Here is a 17,949-nt window from a genome sequence, read left to right on the forward strand (position 1 = left end):
TATAACTTTATTAGTATTTTTATAATGAAACCATCTGTTCATTGAATGTCTATCTTCTGCATATTAAATGTTTTTTTCTTAAATGTTAATAGTCATATTCAGTTTATTTTTAAATACTTTTTTGGTTGTTTTGTTCTGTCTATTAATACCATCAGACAGTGAAGCTGGCTGGTCTCCATGGTCTGAATGGACCGAATGCTCTGTAACTTGTGGCTCTGGAACTCAACAACGTGGAAGGTCATGTGATGCTACTACAAGCACATGCACTGGTTCATTAATCCAAACAAGAACATGCAATATTGGAAAATGTGACAACCGCAGTAAGTGCAGAGTGTTGTATGTATTTTTGTTAGAATCCATATGATCTATTTATCTTTATATTTGTAATTGTTTACTTCTTTTTTAAAGTACGACAGGATGGTGCTTGGAGTCATTGGTCACCATGGTCAGCTTGTTCTGTAACATGTGGAATTGGTAATATTACTCATATTCGCTTGTGCAACTCTCCCAAACCACAGTTTGGAGGCAAAAATTGCACTGGAAATGGACGAGAAACAAAAGAATGTGAAGGCGTACCATGTCCCAGTATGTGTTTGTTTTCTTTTTATAGTATAATATTATTAAGATTTCTTACTAAGATTTTATGAAATGAATAGACTTAAAAATGAAATGCATCTGGCGCAAGCGTGGCGCTTGGTGGGTACACACATGTTTTGCTGAGCTTCTCAGGCATGTATTAGCACCTTTTTGAGCTGCCATCTATGCTTCTATATCACTGAATTGCTTTATAAGGGCTTCATATGAGAAAACCCAAGAAAGCAGCCGCTACATACGGTAACATGCTCACTTTCATATCTCCTGGTTCCACTTTACAGCTCTAATGAGCAAACACTAATGATGCTGACGCCTTCTTTTACTACCTCACAGTTAACCAACAAGGGATCCCAAGATTCCAGTGTTGTTAAAGGGGTTGTCCAGTACTATTAATAATGCCCCAATGTATTTTTATGGTGAAAAGAAGTTTCATTGTAAATATCTTGGCTGCTGTTCTTGCCTGTGAGCGGCGCTATCGCTGGCCGTTCACAGGCATCACATAACCCCCGGCTGCAGTCGGCTCTTTCTTCCGCTGATGTCACGTCAAGTGAGGCATGACATCAGTGACACGGTCCACCGCGCCCCACTCCCAATGAATGTGGAGAGGAAAAGCACGCAGTGGATGCTCAGTGTAATGCGCTGTGTAAATCCGCATCACAGTAGCCAGCAGTAGCGCCGCTCACAGGCAAGAACAGCAGCACAAGGTATTTACAAAGAAACTTGTTTTCACCATAAAAATACATTGGGGCATTTTCAATAGTACTGGAAAACGCCTTTAAAGCCAATGTGGTTACAATTTCTACCTAGATAAAAGGCCTTGGAAGACCTTTTGAAATATATGCAAACCACATAGAGAGTTGAACTGACTGCTGAGGTTGAAAACTTTACTAGACATTTGCAAGATATATTTCAACGTACCAAAGATCTTGAATGGCACATGGATGACACTGACTCTATGGAGTCTGACACTGACTCTATGGAGTCTGACACTGACTCTATGGAGTCTGACAAAGAGCAGTTACCGAACCCTATCTCTCATATTGAATGTCTGGAACTTGAAAGACATGGAAAATTGCTTGAGAAGAGGAAACATTCATATTGAAGGACTATTTGAATCCTTCACCTCCTTAAAGGAGACTGCTACCAACCTCTTTTTGGCACCATTGCTACAAGTGAATCCTTCTATACTATGCATCAACAGGATTCATAGAGCTCTGGATAGACCAAGGTTGGATTCCATGGCAATGGATGTCGTCCTCAAACTCCACCATGAAGACTCTTTCTTCTTGAAGGCTTTTATAGCATTTGCGTCTACAGCAATGCTTATATATTGTATTTTTGTCAGGGGTGTGATGTGCCTTTGAGGAATATGTGTTACCTTACTTGGAGTTCCCAATCAAGACTTTGATTTGTCAAATTGGCCTTGCCCTCAAGCTGTGGATAATATATCCTCATATTTTTTTTGTTCTTCCTGTTACACCAATTGTTCGCTTTTGATCCTTTTTCCCTCACCCACCCAAGTATTAGAGATCAAAATTCCATTCATTGGTAGGTACATACAGTACAGACCAAAATTTTGGACACACCTTCTCATTTAAAGATTTTTCTGTATTTTCATGACTATGAAAATTGTACATTCACACTGAAGGCATCAAAACTATGAATTAACACATGTGGAATTATATACTTAACAAAAAAGTGTGAAACAACTGAAAATATGTCTTATATTCTAGGTTCTTCAAAGTAGCCACCTTTTGCTTTGATGACTGCTTTGCACACTCTTGGCATTCTCTTGATGAGCTTCAAGTGGTAGTCACCGAAAATGGTCTACCAACAATCTTGAAGGAGTTCCCAGAGATGCTTAGCACTTGTTGGCCCTTTTGCCTTCACTCTGCGGTCCAGCTCACCCCAAACCATCTTGATTGGGTTCAGGTCTGGTGACTGTGGAGGCCAGGTCATCTGGCGTAGCACCCCATCACTCTCCCTCTTGGTCAAATAGCCCTTAGTGTGTTTGGGGTCATTGTCCTGTAGAAAAATAAAACATGGTCCAACTAAGCGCAAAGTGGATGAAATAGCATACCGCTGCAAGATGCTGTGGTAGCCATGCTAGGTCAATATGCCTACAATTTTGAATAAATCCGCAACAGTGTCACCAGCAAAGCACCCCCACACCATCACACCTCCTCCTCCCTGCTTCACGGTGGGAACCTGGCATGTAGAGTCCATCTGTTCACCTTTTCTGCGTCGCACAAAGACACGGTGGTTGGAACCAAACATCTCAAATTTGGACTCATCAGACCAAAGCACAGATTTCCACTGGTCTAATGTCCATTCCTTGTGTTCTTTAGCCCAACAAGTCTCTTCTGCTTGTTGCCTGTCCTTAGCAGTGGTTTCCTAGCAGCTATTTTACCATGAAGGCCTGCTGCACAAAGTCTCCTCTTAACAGTTGTTGAAGAGATGTGTCTGCTGCTAGAACTCTGTGTGGCATTGACCTGGTCTCTAATCTGAGCTGCTGTTAACCTGCGATTTCTGAGGCTGGTGACTCGGGTAAACTTATCCTCAGAAGCAGAGGTGACTCTTGTTCTTCCTTTTCTGGGGCGGTCCTCATGTGAGCCAGTTTCTTTGTAGTGCTTGATGGTTTTTGCAACTGCACTTTGGGGACACTTTCAAAGTTTTCCCAATTTTTCGGACTGACTGACCTTCATTTCTTAAAGTAATGATGGCCACTCGTGTTTCTTTACTTAGCTGCTTTTTTCTTGCCATAATACAAATTCTAACAGTCTATTCAGTAGGACTATCAGCTGTGTATCCACCAGACTTCTGCACAACACAACTGATGGTCCCAACCCCATTTATAAGGCGAGAAATCCCACTTATTAAACCTGACAGGGCACACCTGTGAAGTGAAAACCATTTCCGGTGACTACCACTTGAAGCTCATCAAGAGAATGCCAAGAGTGTGCAAAGCAGCCATCAAAGCAAAAGGTGGCTACTTTGAAGAACCTAGAATATAAGACATATTTTCAGTTTTTTCACATTTTTTTGTTACGTATATAATTCCACATGTGTTAATTCATAGTTTTGATGCCTTCAGTGTGAATGTACAATTTTCATAGTCATGAAAATACAGAAAAATCTTTAACTGAGAAGATGTGTCCAAACTTTTGGTCTGTACTGTAAATCTTTTCTGTATTTATTAGTGTTCAGCGAGCACTAAAATGCTCAGGTGCTCGAAGCTGGGGCCGAGCTCACCGTGATACTCGGGTGCTCGACCCGAGCAACGAGCCCAATGTTAGTCTATGGGAGACCCGAACTTTTTTGCGGCGGCACCCCCAGCAGTCTGTAGAAAGCCTAAAAAGTGCCCAAAAGGATAATGACAGTGCTCAAATGACATGGGGACGGCATGGGGATTGCCTCAGGAAGCATTTCTGACCACCAGGTCACTGCTGTCAACAACGTGGTCAGAGGTATTAAGCCACTTTTACGGGCTCACAATAAAACGTTCAAAAACTAAACTGAAACGGTTTTCCTGTGAAATATGTTAAGGAACATCCTTCCCAGGGTAAAGACTTGTGTATAAGGTAAAATGAATAAACAAAAACAAAAATACTCCTCCACACCTTGGGCTATGTTGTAGCATTTTTTATGCGTTTTTGCACTTTTGTATTGCTTTCAACCGTGACAAATGCATTCACCTGGAAATGTCATTTTAACATTTTACAACCTTATCTGGCCATGTGCTGTGTGACACATGCATACAGTGCTGAAAAGACATGGGAACAGCATGGGGAAGAACCCTGGAAGCACCTCTGACACCCAGGTCACTGCCTAAAAGTGTGCCCATCAGAAGTGATCCTTGCCGCATCAGAAGATGCAGACTTGCAACTATCCCCGTGCAAGTCCTTGTCCCAGGGCAGTGTTCAATTGTACCTCCCCCATACCTTGCAATGCAAGCGCAAATATGCAGCCAACCACCCACCCACTCGCAGGCTGCAATACTATACTGCTAGCTTGCACTTGAAATGGGGCCTTTTAGTTTGGAGGAGGCCGAAGCAAGCCACTACCTCATGGCTGCTTCGGCGGCGAGGTCTCCATACTCGGTCCCCAGCCGCCACTATTTATCCCGGAAACCTTCCCAACACTTTTCTTAACCTGGCCTGCTTTAGGGCAGCATTGGACGAGCCCACCAGACAACCAGAGACTCCTCCGGTGGGCCCTGGCATCTCCCTCAGGGTAGTTAAGAGTGCCAAGGTGAGGAGCATGATGATGATGATAGAAGTTAGCATCTGTTTTGTTTTCTTGGAATTCAAGTGTAAGTGTGCAGCCTGCTACCCACCCGCCCACAAGCTGCAATACCATACTGCTAGCTTGCACTTGAAATGGGGCCTTTTAGTTTGGAGGAGGCCGAAGCTGGCCACTACCTCATGGCTGCTTCGGCAGCAAGGTCTCCATACTCAGTCCCCAGCTGCCACTATTTGTCCTGGTAACCTTCCCCACAGTTTTCTTAGCCTGGCCTGCTTTAGGGCAGCATTGGACGAGCCCACCAGATAACCAGACTCCTCTGGTGGGCCCTGGCTTCTCCATCAGGGGAGTTGAGAGTGCCAAGATGAGGAGCGTAATGATGATGATAGAAGTTAGCATCTGCTTTGTTTTCTTGGAATGCAAGCGTAAGTGTGCACCCTGCCACCCACCCACCCCCAGGCTGCAATACCATACTGCTAGCTTGCTTGCACTTGAAATAAGGCCTTTTAGGCTTGTGGAGGCGGAATCTGGCCACCATGTCATGGCTGAATCGGCGGCCTGGTATCCATACTCAATCCCCTGCTGCCCGGCGGCCAGGTGTCCACGCTTGGTCCCCAGCCGCCAGGGGGCGGCCTGGTGTCCCTACTCGGTCCCCAGCCACCTGGGGGCAGCTGCGTGTCCATAAACGGTCCCCAGCCGCCCCTATTTGTCCCGGTGCGCCTTATATGCAAGCACGCATACCAAAACATTACTTTTGCCCTCCCCAGTGCATTTAGTGGGAAGGACAGCCTAACCACAAACACGTGGACAAGTGAATGTGGCCAGGGATGGTCCATCTCACTGACGCCTTCACACTGGGTTAATATTGTGGAAACCAGGACACAGTTGGACACTGGGATGCAACACGTCCTCCAGACATAGAGGATTGCGGGTCCTGGGTCAATCAGGCTTCAACACAAAGTTCAGAAGGTAGACAGCAGCAGTGGTCGACCTCCTACACAATGAGTAAATTATTCATGATCATAAGGCCATCCATCTCCTTAGCTTTCTGTTCCTTGGAATGCAAGCGCATGTATGTAGTAGCGGCTAGGCCTGAGGTGGTCAGCATTTTGGCGCATATCCTACCTCCTCCGAGGATTGCTGGATGTTTTCCTGCTACTATCCCAGTTCTATGACTCCCGTTAAAACAAAGCTTCAGGTGATGAATGATGGATGAGGTGGTGGCAAAGGAGAAAGAGCAGGAGGAACAGGAACCATTCACATCAATATCAGGCCAGTCAACCACACATGTCTTGTAGGATATGTTTCTGTACCAAAAGGAGCAGTTCGGCTACACAGTTATAGGGCATACAGTGAGTGCAATGCCTACCGAAAATTTCGAGGCACTCCAATGTCCCTTGGAAGTGACATGGAGGTCAGAGGGCCTTAACTAAACCATTTTTTCCATTTATAGCAACTGGGTCTCCTGTACACTGTTGGCCTAAGCAGTGAATGGAAGGCTTTCCAAAAATTATGAGGAACTGCAATGCCCCTTAAAACAGACGTGGATTACAGCGTACTAAAAACCTTCTACCCATTATTGGGGAGTGGGTCTCCCTTAGTGTTCGCCTATGCATTGAAAAGCAAAAGCTGACTAAAATTAGGAGGAAATGCAATGCCCGTTGGAATTGTCGTGGAGGTTAGAGGTAATTAAAAACAACATTTCAATGCCCTTTGGAAGAGCTGTGGAGTTCAGAGTGGTTTAACAAGACGGTTTTAATGCCCCTTAGAAGAGACGTGGAGTTCAGAGTGGTTTAACAAGAAGGTTTTAATGCTCCTTGGAAGAGACGTGGAGGTCCCAGTGGAATAAAAAGACAATATCAATGCCCCTTGGAAGAGTGGTGGAGGTCCCAGTGCAATAAAAAGACAATATCAATGACCCTTGGAAGAGACGTGGAGGTCAGAGTGGTTTAACAAGATGGTTTTAATGTCCCTTGGAAGAGACGTGAAGGTCACAGTAGCTTAACAAGACGGTTTTAATGCCCTTTGGAAGAGACGTGAAGTTCAGAGTGGTTTAACAAGATGGTTTTAATGCCCCTTGAAAGAGACGTGGAGGTCACAGTGGAATAAAAAGACAATATCAATGCCCCTTGGAAGAGACGTGGAGGTCCAAGTGGAATAAAAAGACAATATCAATGCCCCTTGGAAGAGATGTTGAGGTCATAGTAGATTAAAAAGATGATTTTAATGCTCCTTACAAGAGCCATGCAGTACAGCATATTAAAAACATTATTCCCATTATTGGGGAGTGGGTCTCCCATAGTCTTTGCCTATGCCTTCGAAAGCAAAAGCTGCCAAAAATTAGGACGGAGGAACTTGCAATGCCCCTTACAAGAGCCATGCAGTACAGCATATTAAAAAATTATTCCCATTATTGTGGAGTGGGTCTCCCATAGTCTTTGCCTATGCCTTCCAAGCAAAAGCTGCCAAAAATTAGGACGGAGGAACTTGCAATGCTGGCAACACGGACCACGGTCACCCTGGTGGTATAGTGGTGGTGGAGGCTGAGGATAAGGAGAGAGAGCAAAAAACAGTCAAAATGAGGAAGCGTATACCCATGTGTGGATGTAAAGCGTTGCATGGTGCATGAGAATACACCTCCCGAAATAACACAGTGGATTTGACTTTATGTTACTCTGCTGTCATTTGGTGGTGATGAGAAGTCTGGCCGAATCCAGCCTTTGTTCATTTTGATAAGGGTCAGCTTGTCAGCATTGTCAATTGACAGGCGAGTGCTCTTATCAGTTATAATTCCCCCAGCGGCACTAAAAACACGCTCCGATAACACGCTAGCGGCAGGGCAGGCCATGACCTCCAAGGCATACAGAGCGAGTTCATTCCAAGTATCCAGCTTGGATACCCAATAATTAAAAGGCACAGAGGAATCACGGAGGACGCTGGTACGGTCGGCAAGGTACTCCCTCACCATCTTTTGAAACTTTCCACTTCTTGTGAGAGTACCCCGCGCCTCAGGGCCTGTAAGCTGGGCGGGTCTCAGAAAACTGTCCCAGAACGTTGACCGTGTTCCCCTGCATCTGCTGGATTGGAGTTGCGTCTCTCTCACCTGTACACCTTGGTTGGGCAACGAACTGTGACCTCTGCCGCTAGCGTGTTCAGATGGGAATTTTTTTAACAGTTCTGCAGCAGGGCCTTCTGGTACTGCCCCATTTTTGTAGACCTCTCCACCTCAGGAATAAGAGAGTGAAAGTTCTCCTTGTAGCGGGGGTCTACAAGTGTCACCAACCAGTAATGACTGTCACCCAATATGTTGACAACGCGACTGTCCCAGTTCAGGCAGCGTAACATAAAGTCCACCATGCGTGCCAGACTGGTAACGGGCAAGACTTACGTGTCCTCACCAAGATGACGACTGACCATGCTCTCCTCCTCCTCTTCCTCCTCCTCCCCCCTGTCCTCAGGCCACCCACGCTGAACCGACGGTATGACAGTTGTACAGGTACTACCGTCTACAGCACATGATACCAGCTCCTGTTCTTCCTCCTCCTCCTCCTCCTCCTCCTCTCCCTTATTGTCCCCCAATGCACGTTGGGATGAGATGAGGCTGTGTGTAATCGCCCACTACGGCTTCTTTATCCATCTCATCATACTCTGGCTGCAATCCCTCCTCTTTAATTCTCTGCAGAGAGCGTTGCAAAAGACAGACAAGTGGGATGCTGACGCTAATGATGGTGTCATCGCCACTCACCATCTTGGTGGACTCCTCAAAGTTTGTCAGGATGGTACATATGTCAGACATCCAGGTCCACTCCTGAGGTCTTATGTGTGGAGTCTGACCTGAATATCGATGGCCTTGTTGCAACTGGTACTCCACAACTGCTCTCTTCTGCTCACAAATCCTTTGCAACATGTGGAGGGTAGAGTTCCAACGTGTGGGGACATCACACACCAGTCGGTGTGCAGGAAGCTGAAAACGCTGCTGCAACACAGCAAGGACAGCGGAAGCTGTAGCCGACTTCCGAAAATGAGCTGACAGGTGGCGCACTTTGACGAGCAGATCTGGCAACTCGGGGTACAATTTAAGAAACCGCTGATCCACGAGGTTAAGCACATGAGCCAGGCATGGTACGTGTATGATCTCACCTTGCCTCAGAGCCGTAACCAGGTTACGGCCATTGTCACACACGACCATGCCTGGATGTAGGTTCAGCGGTCTCAGCCACAGAACTGCCTGCTCTTTCACAGCTGTCCATAACTCACAAGCAGTGTGAGGTTTATCACCTAAGCTTATGAGTTTCAGCGCAGCCTGTTGCCGCTTGGCTGAGTCAGTACTGTAGTGCTTCCAGTTTGTAACTGATTTGATATCTGAGATGGAGGCTGAACATGAGGAGGAGGAGGATGCGCAGGAGCTGTAGACTGTGGGGGCAACTCTGACTGACATATGGCCCGCAATCCTCGGTGTGGAGAAGATGTGTTCCGTCCCAAGGTCCGAATGGGTCCCGGCTTCCACTATGTTTACCCAGTGTGCCGTCAGGGAGATGTACCGTCCCTGGCCACAAGCACTTGTCCACGTGTCCGTTGTCAGGTCGACTCTCCCAGTATCTCCGTTGTTAAGGGCATGGCAGATGTTTTGGGACACGTGCTTGTGTAGTGCGGGGATGGCACACCGAGCAAAATAGTGTCGGCTGGTGACCGAGTACTGAGGGACTGCCACCGCCATAAGGTTGCGGAAGGATTCTGTCTCCACCAGCCTAAAAGGCAGCATTTCCAATGCAAGCAGTCATGAAATGTGCGAATTTAGGACGGTGGCCTGTGGGGCGTTAGCTGCGAATTTGTGCTTTCGTTCAAAGGTCTGGGATATGGACAATTGAATGCTGCGGTGGGACGTGTACGTGGACGTTGATGCTGTTTCTTGAGAAACTGCCATAACAAGTAAAGACTGAGAGGGGCATCTTTGCATGCAGTATAGACAGGGAATTGCCTTGCACACACAACAGGGGGTTCTCTTACACGCACAATAGCGGAAGAAGCTGTGGTGACTCCCGCTGACACTGGTCGTGGACCCTGGGGTTCGCCCCACAAAGTCGGGTGCTTTGCTGACATGTGCCTGATCATGCTGGTGGTGGTCAGGCTGGTATTTTTGTCACCCCTGCTGATGCTGGCCTGGCAGGTGGTACAAATGGCCTTTTTGGGGTTATCAGCAGAGTTTTTAAAAAACTTCCAGACTCTGGAAGACCTACCCGTTGTACTGGCAACGTCCCTCGTGTTGGTGTTACGGGGAACGGTTGCCCTCCTTCTGTCTGCGGCCACAACACTGCTTCTTCCTGCCTGTTGGGGTACTCTGCCTCCCTCCCCCTGTGTGCTGCTGGTCTCGCTCTGCGTGTCCTCCTGCCACGTTGGGTCAGTTACTAGATCATCCACCACCTCCTTCCCTTCCACTTCTGCACCATGGTCCTCCTCCTCACTTTGTGGCAATTGTGTCTCATCATCGTACACCTCTTTTGACAAATTGCCAGCGTCGCCTGTGGCCATGGCTGTTCAAATATTTGGCCATCGCTACATGGGATCTCTTCTTCCACCACTTCAAGCGGTGCAGGCGAGGGGCCCAAATATGGAAATGGACCAGTGAACAGCTCTTCAGAGTGTCCAACTGTGGGATCAGTTGCTGTCTGACGACACTCGGCATGGTGGGAGGAAGGAGCATCAGGGTGAGGAGGAGTATGCGGTCGAGACTCACGGCTACTAAGACTTGACCGTGTGGAAGACAGACCGGAGGTGGTGGTGCCCAGGTAACTGGAAGTATTATCTGCTATCCAAATAGTAACCTGTTCACACTGATCAGTTGGCAATAGTGGTGTTGTGTGCTTCCCTAGTAATTCGGTCAAGAACTGGGAGCGAGAAGATGTGGCTGTTGGTTGTGGCACATTTTCTCCTTGGCCACGGCCCCGTCCTCTGCACGCACCATCACCAGAACGTCCAGTTCCACGTCCCTTGCCACGTGCCTTGCCCATTGTAAATGAAGTAAAGTAGCTTACACTCACACTATCAATGGCAAAAGGGTAATAAAAAGGAGATTAGAACCGTGGAAGAGGAAAACCACAGTTCTAGTTCTCTGGCCTACACCAGAATCTTTTAAACAGATATATTTGTGTCTGAACAGTCAGCGAGACACTCAAACTGTTTTTTTATGGAAAAAAGGCAGAAAGGTGGATTACACCCAGATTTGAACCGTGGAAGAGGAAAACCACAGTTCTAGTTCTCTGGCTTACACCAGAAACTTTTAAACAGATATATTTGTGTGTGAACAGTCAGCGAGACACTCATACTGTTTTTTTTTTATGGAAAAAAGGCAAAAAGGTGGATAACACCCAGATTTGAACCATGGAAGAGTAAAACCACAGTTCTAATTTCCTCGCTTATACCAGACACTTTTAAATAGATATATTTGTGTCTGAACAGTCAGCGAGACACTCAAACTGTTTTTTTAATGGAAAAAAAGGCAAAAAAGTGGATAATACAGAGATTTGAACCGTGGAACTCCAAAACCACAGTTCTAGTTATCTGGCCGAAACCAGACTCTTTTAAACAGATATATTTGTGTCTGAAGACTCACAGACACACTCAATTTATTTTTTTTGTGGGGGAGGGAATACCAAAAGGTTAATAAGATGGGTATTTGTACAGTCTGACTGAGAAAAAAAAAAAAGAGGATTTAGATGAAAAAAAAAGGATTTTTCCTGGCCCCCGAGACAAGTTTAGCAATTTGAGCAGCAGCAGCACACAGGACTGTAATGCAGTGTTTGTTGGTATAACCACTACGTGTCCTATACAGCCTGCCTGCCTGATATCTGGGATGGATATTAGTCCTCAGAAGGACTGTTTGTTTGATTTGGCAGGCTTTAGAGACCCTACACTACCTATTTTGCAGCATAAATCTCTCCCTAGCTCAGCAGCACTCTCTCTACACTGTCTGATCCGAAGATGCTGTGTCCAAGATGGCGGCGCCCGGTTTTAAATACTCGAGGTGACGCTGTGCGGCCAGCCAATCACTGTAATGCCCACAAACAACATGGCTGCAGCATTACAGTGACTGGCTGGCAATCCCTGCATGTTCATTGGCTCTGTAAAGAGCGCCAAACATGCAGGGCGGAGACCCGAGCTCCAGCCCGAGTAACCCGAAAATTCTCGGTGCTCGCCGAGCTTATATATTAATTACACAAATGTGAACATAAACCTGATTCAGCTTTGTTTTACAAATTAACATGTTGTAGCAAAGCCAGGTGGCCTATGGTTAAATCCTAGCTTGACAGGCTCTGATTATTTTCAATTGGCTGGCTCTGCATATAACCAGGCTAGGTGTTCACCTTAGTCAGTCAGCTGGGGAAAGCTGACCAGAGTGGATTTGTGCTGGAGCTTAAGAGAGAGACAAGTCAGAATCTCTCACTCAGAAGAGACTGCACAGGCCGTGTGCACTAAACTGCAAGTATAAATGGTTGCTATGGACAATAGCTGATTTGTTTGATTCCATTGGGACTAGCTCAGCAGTGTATGAGTAGACATGGTTTGGGTTGTTTAGTTAGCGCCTGGACCAGGCGAGAGATTTATGTTTATGGTTTTTGTTTGGTACTGAACAACCAGTGAAAAATATGCATTAGGGTATGTGTGCACGATGCGGATTTGAAGCAGAAATTACCTGAGCGTTTTTGCCTCTCTCTGGCTGAAAAAATGCATGAGGATTTACATGCGTTTTTGACGCGTTTTTACATGTGTTTTTTGAAGCATTTTTTGAAGCGTTTTTGTACATCAATGAATAATTTTTTGAGCTAAATAAAGTTATTTGGTGGGACATTGCTTAAACCCTTGGAATAAGAACTGGGGTAAGTATATTGGTTAATTTAAATGATTAAAGAATGGGTCTGTTGTATTTCAAATAATGTGTTTACTTTGTGTCTGTGTGTTTATTTAACTCTTTACTTTACTTTAATTAGGTTTGGTGATGAAAGGGTCTGATTGACACTTGTCATTACCAAACAAAAGAGCTGGGTGTCAGCTAGTCCCATTCACACAATCTGCATTAGCATTTCTATTCATGTAATTTATGCGGCTGCTGTGAGCAGTTATGTTTAGCCTGGGAAGGTGCCATGTGCAAACATTTTCCCTGGCCAATAGAAACATCTCACAGCTGGTTCGTTAACCACTACGTCCCCACCGATCAGCACTCAGCAGCGCTTTGGACACAACGTATTTATGTTGCATCCAAAATGTGGTGTTCTAATGCCGCACTTTTGTTGTTGGTACATGTGAATCCACCGCAGACTAGCGTGTCCGCTACAGAAATTGACACGCTGTGGGTGAGTTTGGGTACGTGGCCACGGTCAAGAGCCGTTGCAGGTTTGACGCTGCGTATTTTTACAGCGTTAAACCCGCAACGTCCAGATGTTACATTATAGTGGATGGGGTCTCTAGAAATCCCATGTCCACTATAGGTGCATCAGAGGCTGCAAATCGCCCGTGGACACTGACATGCGGCGCGTCTTTCAAGACCGCAGCATGTCAAATTCTCCTGCGGAGTAGCTAGTCGGCGCAACAGAAATTTGACCACTAGAAAGTATTGAATGTGGTAAATCCACATGGTTCAGTGAACACATGTTTATTTACCTGCGTTCAATAGAATGCAGCGTTTTGGACGCAGCAAAAATTTGCGTCCAAATCGCTGCTACGTCTGAATTATGGGCACAGAGCCTAAAATAAAAAAAAATGGGGTGGGCTTCCGTGTCATTTTTATAACCAGCAGAGGGAAAGTCGACTGATGGGGGTTGATATTAGTAGTCGGGGAAGGGACCAGTAGCCAAAAATGTTCCCTGGCTATTAATATCAGCCCACAGCTGTTTGTTTATCCTTTACTGGCTAGATTACAGGAGGACCCAAGAAAAAAATTGACGCGGGGTCCCCCTATAAAATATAACCAGCAAAGGCTAAACTAGACAGCTGCGGGCTGATATTAATAGCCAGGGAAGGGGCCATGGATACTAGCCCCCTCCGCGGCTATTAATATCACACCTCAGCTGTCCCAAAAATGGTGCATCCTTAAGATGCGCCAAATCTGGCACGTAGCCTTGCTCTTCCCACTGCCCTGTAGTGGTGGCAGTGGGGTAATGGGGTTGGGGTTCACATCAGCCTTGTATTGGCGACTGACGTGAAGCCCAGGTTAGTACTGGAGGATTGCCGCTGGGGACCAGGAGTACACTGTTTTATATCTAATTTTTTTACTTTTTCTTTTCTTTTTCTTTTTTACTACCACGGGCACGTGGGCTGGGAAGAGCAGACTACTGCTCCTCCCATCCACACCGCCCTCATTGTTATCAGCCAGAGTGGCGGCCGGATGAGAGGAGTAATAGCCTCCTCTCCCGACCCGGGTACCACCTGCAGCGCGATTCCACTGCGAATTCGCGCCTATTGATTGTCATTGAAACGCAGAAAATCCGCATGTATAGATATTATTCCCTAATCGTTCCCTAATCAAAGTCCTTTTATATTCTTATAGCCCATGCCTTATTTCTCCAAACATAAGTCTCCACCGAACCCAAAAGCACTACAGATACTGGCTGGTGATGAGCTCATGCAGCCTTTATCTATTCCTCATCCCCTCAAGATGGCTGGACCATCATTGTAAATAAGCCACTGTACTTTGTGTCACCCCCACCTCATTGTAGATTGTAAGCTCTTACAAGCAGAGTCGTCATTATTTTTGCTTTAATTATTGTATTATCTTTAGCTATGTTACTTATGACTGTTGTATATGAACCTCTGAATTGTAAAGTGCTGCGAAATATGTTGCCGCTATGTAAATAAAGATTATTATTATTTTATTATACATGCGGGATTGCTGCGATTCAATGCAAGTCAATTGTGTTGAATTCTCCGCAGAATCGCTCAATAAATGCTCCTGCTGCGGTTTTTGCCGCAGTGATAATCCGGAGCTGAAATTTCTGCATCATGTGCACAGCACATGCGGATTACCATTGCTATACATGGCAGACCTATTAACAAGCAGTTTTAATGCGTTTCCGCCGCGGAAACGCATTAAAGCCGCATTTTGTGCACATACCCTTACATTGTTTTGATACAAGAATTCAGTGCCTGTGTGAACGCTCCCTACTGCCTATCTGAGAACTTGAATCCGTACTAAGTACAGAGTACTATGCCGTAATTTAATTTCCATTCAAAAAGGAGGAGAGTGTTTATAGACTATTCAAAGCATCACCCTGATGTCTTATTTTTACAAGAAACACATTTTTCTGTTTAGCAGGGTAGCACGGTGGCTCAGTGGTTAGCACTGCAGCCTTACAGCGCTGGGGTCCTGGGTTCAAATCCCACCAAGGACAACATCTGCAAGGAGTTTTTATGTTCTCCTCGTGTTTGCGTGTGTTTGTAGCGCCCCGAGGGTTCGGTATTGCTACAGGGGTATTACACCTCAACCAGAGGTGTGATATTCCACTCCCAGGTAAGGATGGAGTGTGGACCAGGGCTCAGTAGCTGCATACACACACTCCTCATTTCCGGGGGACAGTTTGCAGGTGCTCCCTTTTATTGCAGGCACAACTGACCATGTCCCTGGCTGGAGTGGGGAGGGGGGAGAGAACCCAGTGATGTAGGAGCAGAAGGGGACGGTTTCTGGAGCATAGGAAGGAGCTCATTGGGTGCAGGTCACCTGAGCTCAGACACAGTGAAGATAAAAGGTGGGGGCCATCTTAGGAGGGTGGTCAGTCAGAGCAGGAGAGAGAGCTGACAGGGAGTAGAAAGGCTCCAGAAACAAGAAGGCAGAAAGGACCCTAAGAACGCACGAGATATCGGGTGAAGGGTCGGGCAGAATAAGGGTACCGGATTCCCAAGTTGGTGGAGGTAAATAATCCCTCAGCTTGAGACCGGAGGTCGTGATCATCTTTTGGTGCGACCCACTAGGAAGGCACCACATAGGGTCAGGGAAACCGGCGACAGGTTTCACCAAAAGAAGGCCTGAGGCAGCTGGAGAGAAGTGTGGTCACTGGTGGGGCACGAGAGGCCAGAGAAAGGATAAAAGGGGGTCCTGTTCCATACTCCGGAATTGCCTGGGGGTTGACTGAGCTCCTCACCTGGTGGACGCAGCACGGCTTGGGCAGTCATTCCCTGCAGAAGTGACTCGGATAACAACTGTGAGTAAAAGACCCTGGACTGCATCACTATTACACTGCCCTGAGGCTACACTCTTCCCGTGGGGAGTTATCCTATCCCTGTGCTGCACACCAACACCAGCCTCAGCAGTCTGCCTAGCAGCGGCGGTCATCCCTAACCGCAATCCACGGGTGGCGTAGTCGGACATTCATAACTTTACAAATAGACTGCCACAGCATTTGGTCTGACCACCCTGAGCCACGGGATCGGGTTGCCACTTCTACCCCCATCATTACACTGAAGCCTGGTTCCGAGTGCCCCACGGCCCAGGGGACGAGTCAGCTTTGGCGTAGTCGGCAGAATTGAGACCAACCCGCCACAAACGGGTATTGTGTGCCTGAAAAGAGACTGTTTCACTGTATTAAAGATGGCGCCCGCCCCAGAAGAACGGACGCCATAATGTGCGCGCCAAAAGACAACAGGAAGCCACCTCCCATAGTGGGTCAGGTCCCAGAATGGCGCCAAAGAAGTAGCCCACCCCCAACAGCCATGAGTGCGGCTGTAGAGATGTCCATCAAGGTGGGGGGGCTGCCCCTGAGAGTGATTGTCAGCAGATTGCCCCAGGACCACTCCCAACAGGGGCGGAAAGAGAAGAAAATTGCGGGGCAGGGTGTGGTTTGGATCAGTTTCGCCAGACCACACCCGGAGATGGAGAGGAGCGTCAACTCCAGCACCCTGGCAAGCAGCCTGCTGCAGGCCGAGGCGGCCCCGTACAGCCTCACGGAGCTGATGGCTCAGATCCCCGCAGAAGATCCTGAGTTCCTGCGGACTGCGCTGGAAGAGCTGGACCGGAGGATGGTCCGAGCGCAGAGAGATGTCGTAGCCGGGTGGAGAGAGGAGATGGCCCGGCGGGTGGCGGCCCTGCAGCAAGAGACACTGCGTGCACCCGACAGCGCGCCTGCCCTCGAGGACGGAGAGAGGAGACCAGAGGCCGAGAACGACGCTGCGGAGGAGGCAGGTAAGGCGGACGCCCCTGCCCCGGGTCCTGACACCACCATAGCCTTACCGCTGGATCCCGTCGTGGAGCCAGAAGTCCTGGGAGCCGCTGCAGCTTCCACGCTCCCACGGCAAACACCTAGGCCGCAAGCCACGAGCACTGTCTCTGAACCACGCCCCCCATCGTGCCCTCTGACCCCGAGCGTGGAAGGAAGCGGCCCGCTACAGGCCCGGTCGCAAGGCCTGACCACTCCAGGCGCCTCCCGACCGCGTGCGACCCCGGTCCCAAAACCACCACCTTTGGGCGCGGACCTGTACGCCCAACATACAGGTCTGGATGGACAGTCCTTTACCTGGCCGCCCGGGTGGGTTAATCCTCGGCAAAGGGGAGGCCCGTCCGCGGAGACCAGAGCTCCTCTGCTTCCGTCCCCGCCTGACCCACAGCCTGTTGAAGGTCCCCAGCTCCTGGTCGAGGAGGTCCAGTATGAATGGGACCCGACAGGAGAAGACCTCATGGGGTTCTCACAGGAGACACGGGCGGCCGCAGCCCGCAGACGGAAGTTCTGTAACCAACAGGTGGCACAGTTCGAACGGGAGAGGCGGGCGCGGCGACAGAGGCAGGAACAGCTACACGCCCGGAGCACGGAGCAGAAGATGCGCGTCCGGCGAGACCCCCAGTCTCCGCAAGGTCCCAGAATCATCGGGACCGTCGTCAAGTTTCAACAGGTGCAAGGATGGGGTTTCATCCGGGACCCGACCATGGACACGGATGTGTTCGTTACCCGGAGGGATGTGGAGAGCCACCTGCCACAAGGCCACCCGGAACGAGATCTGTTCCCAGGAGACTTAGTGTCCTACACCCGACACCGGGGCCTAAAGGGATGGTATGCCCTTCATGTCCAGAGAATCAGAGAGGAGCAGCACCCTGAATCAGAACCTGAATACCAAGAGGACCCGGACGGGTCTGAA

The 17,949-nt window shown here is 48.0% G+C and overlaps 1 protein-coding gene across 3 annotated transcripts in view; it reads left to right on the top strand.

Moving 5' to 3' along the window:
- THBS2 (thrombospondin 2) overlaps nt 1-17,949 on the top strand; it is a 1,066,666-nt gene that overhangs the window by 526,369 nt on the left and 522,348 nt on the right. For all 3 annotated transcript variants that reach the window (XM_073671497.1, XM_073671496.1, XM_073671498.1), the window contains 2 exons: nt 156-320; nt 409-585. In XM_073671497.1, the coding sequence (XP_073527598.1) occupies nt 156-320; nt 409-585 (342 nt within the window). The remainder of the gene's footprint in view (nt 1-155; nt 321-408; nt 586-17,949) is intronic.

Source organism: Phyllobates terribilis, unplaced genomic scaffold (genome assembly GCF_046119375.1).
Source record: "Phyllobates terribilis strain yellow unplaced genomic scaffold, ASM4611937v1 Scaffold_3__8_contigs__length_932513732, whole genome shotgun sequence".
Lineage (NCBI taxonomy): Eukaryota > Metazoa > Chordata > Amphibia > Anura > Dendrobatidae > Phyllobates > Phyllobates terribilis.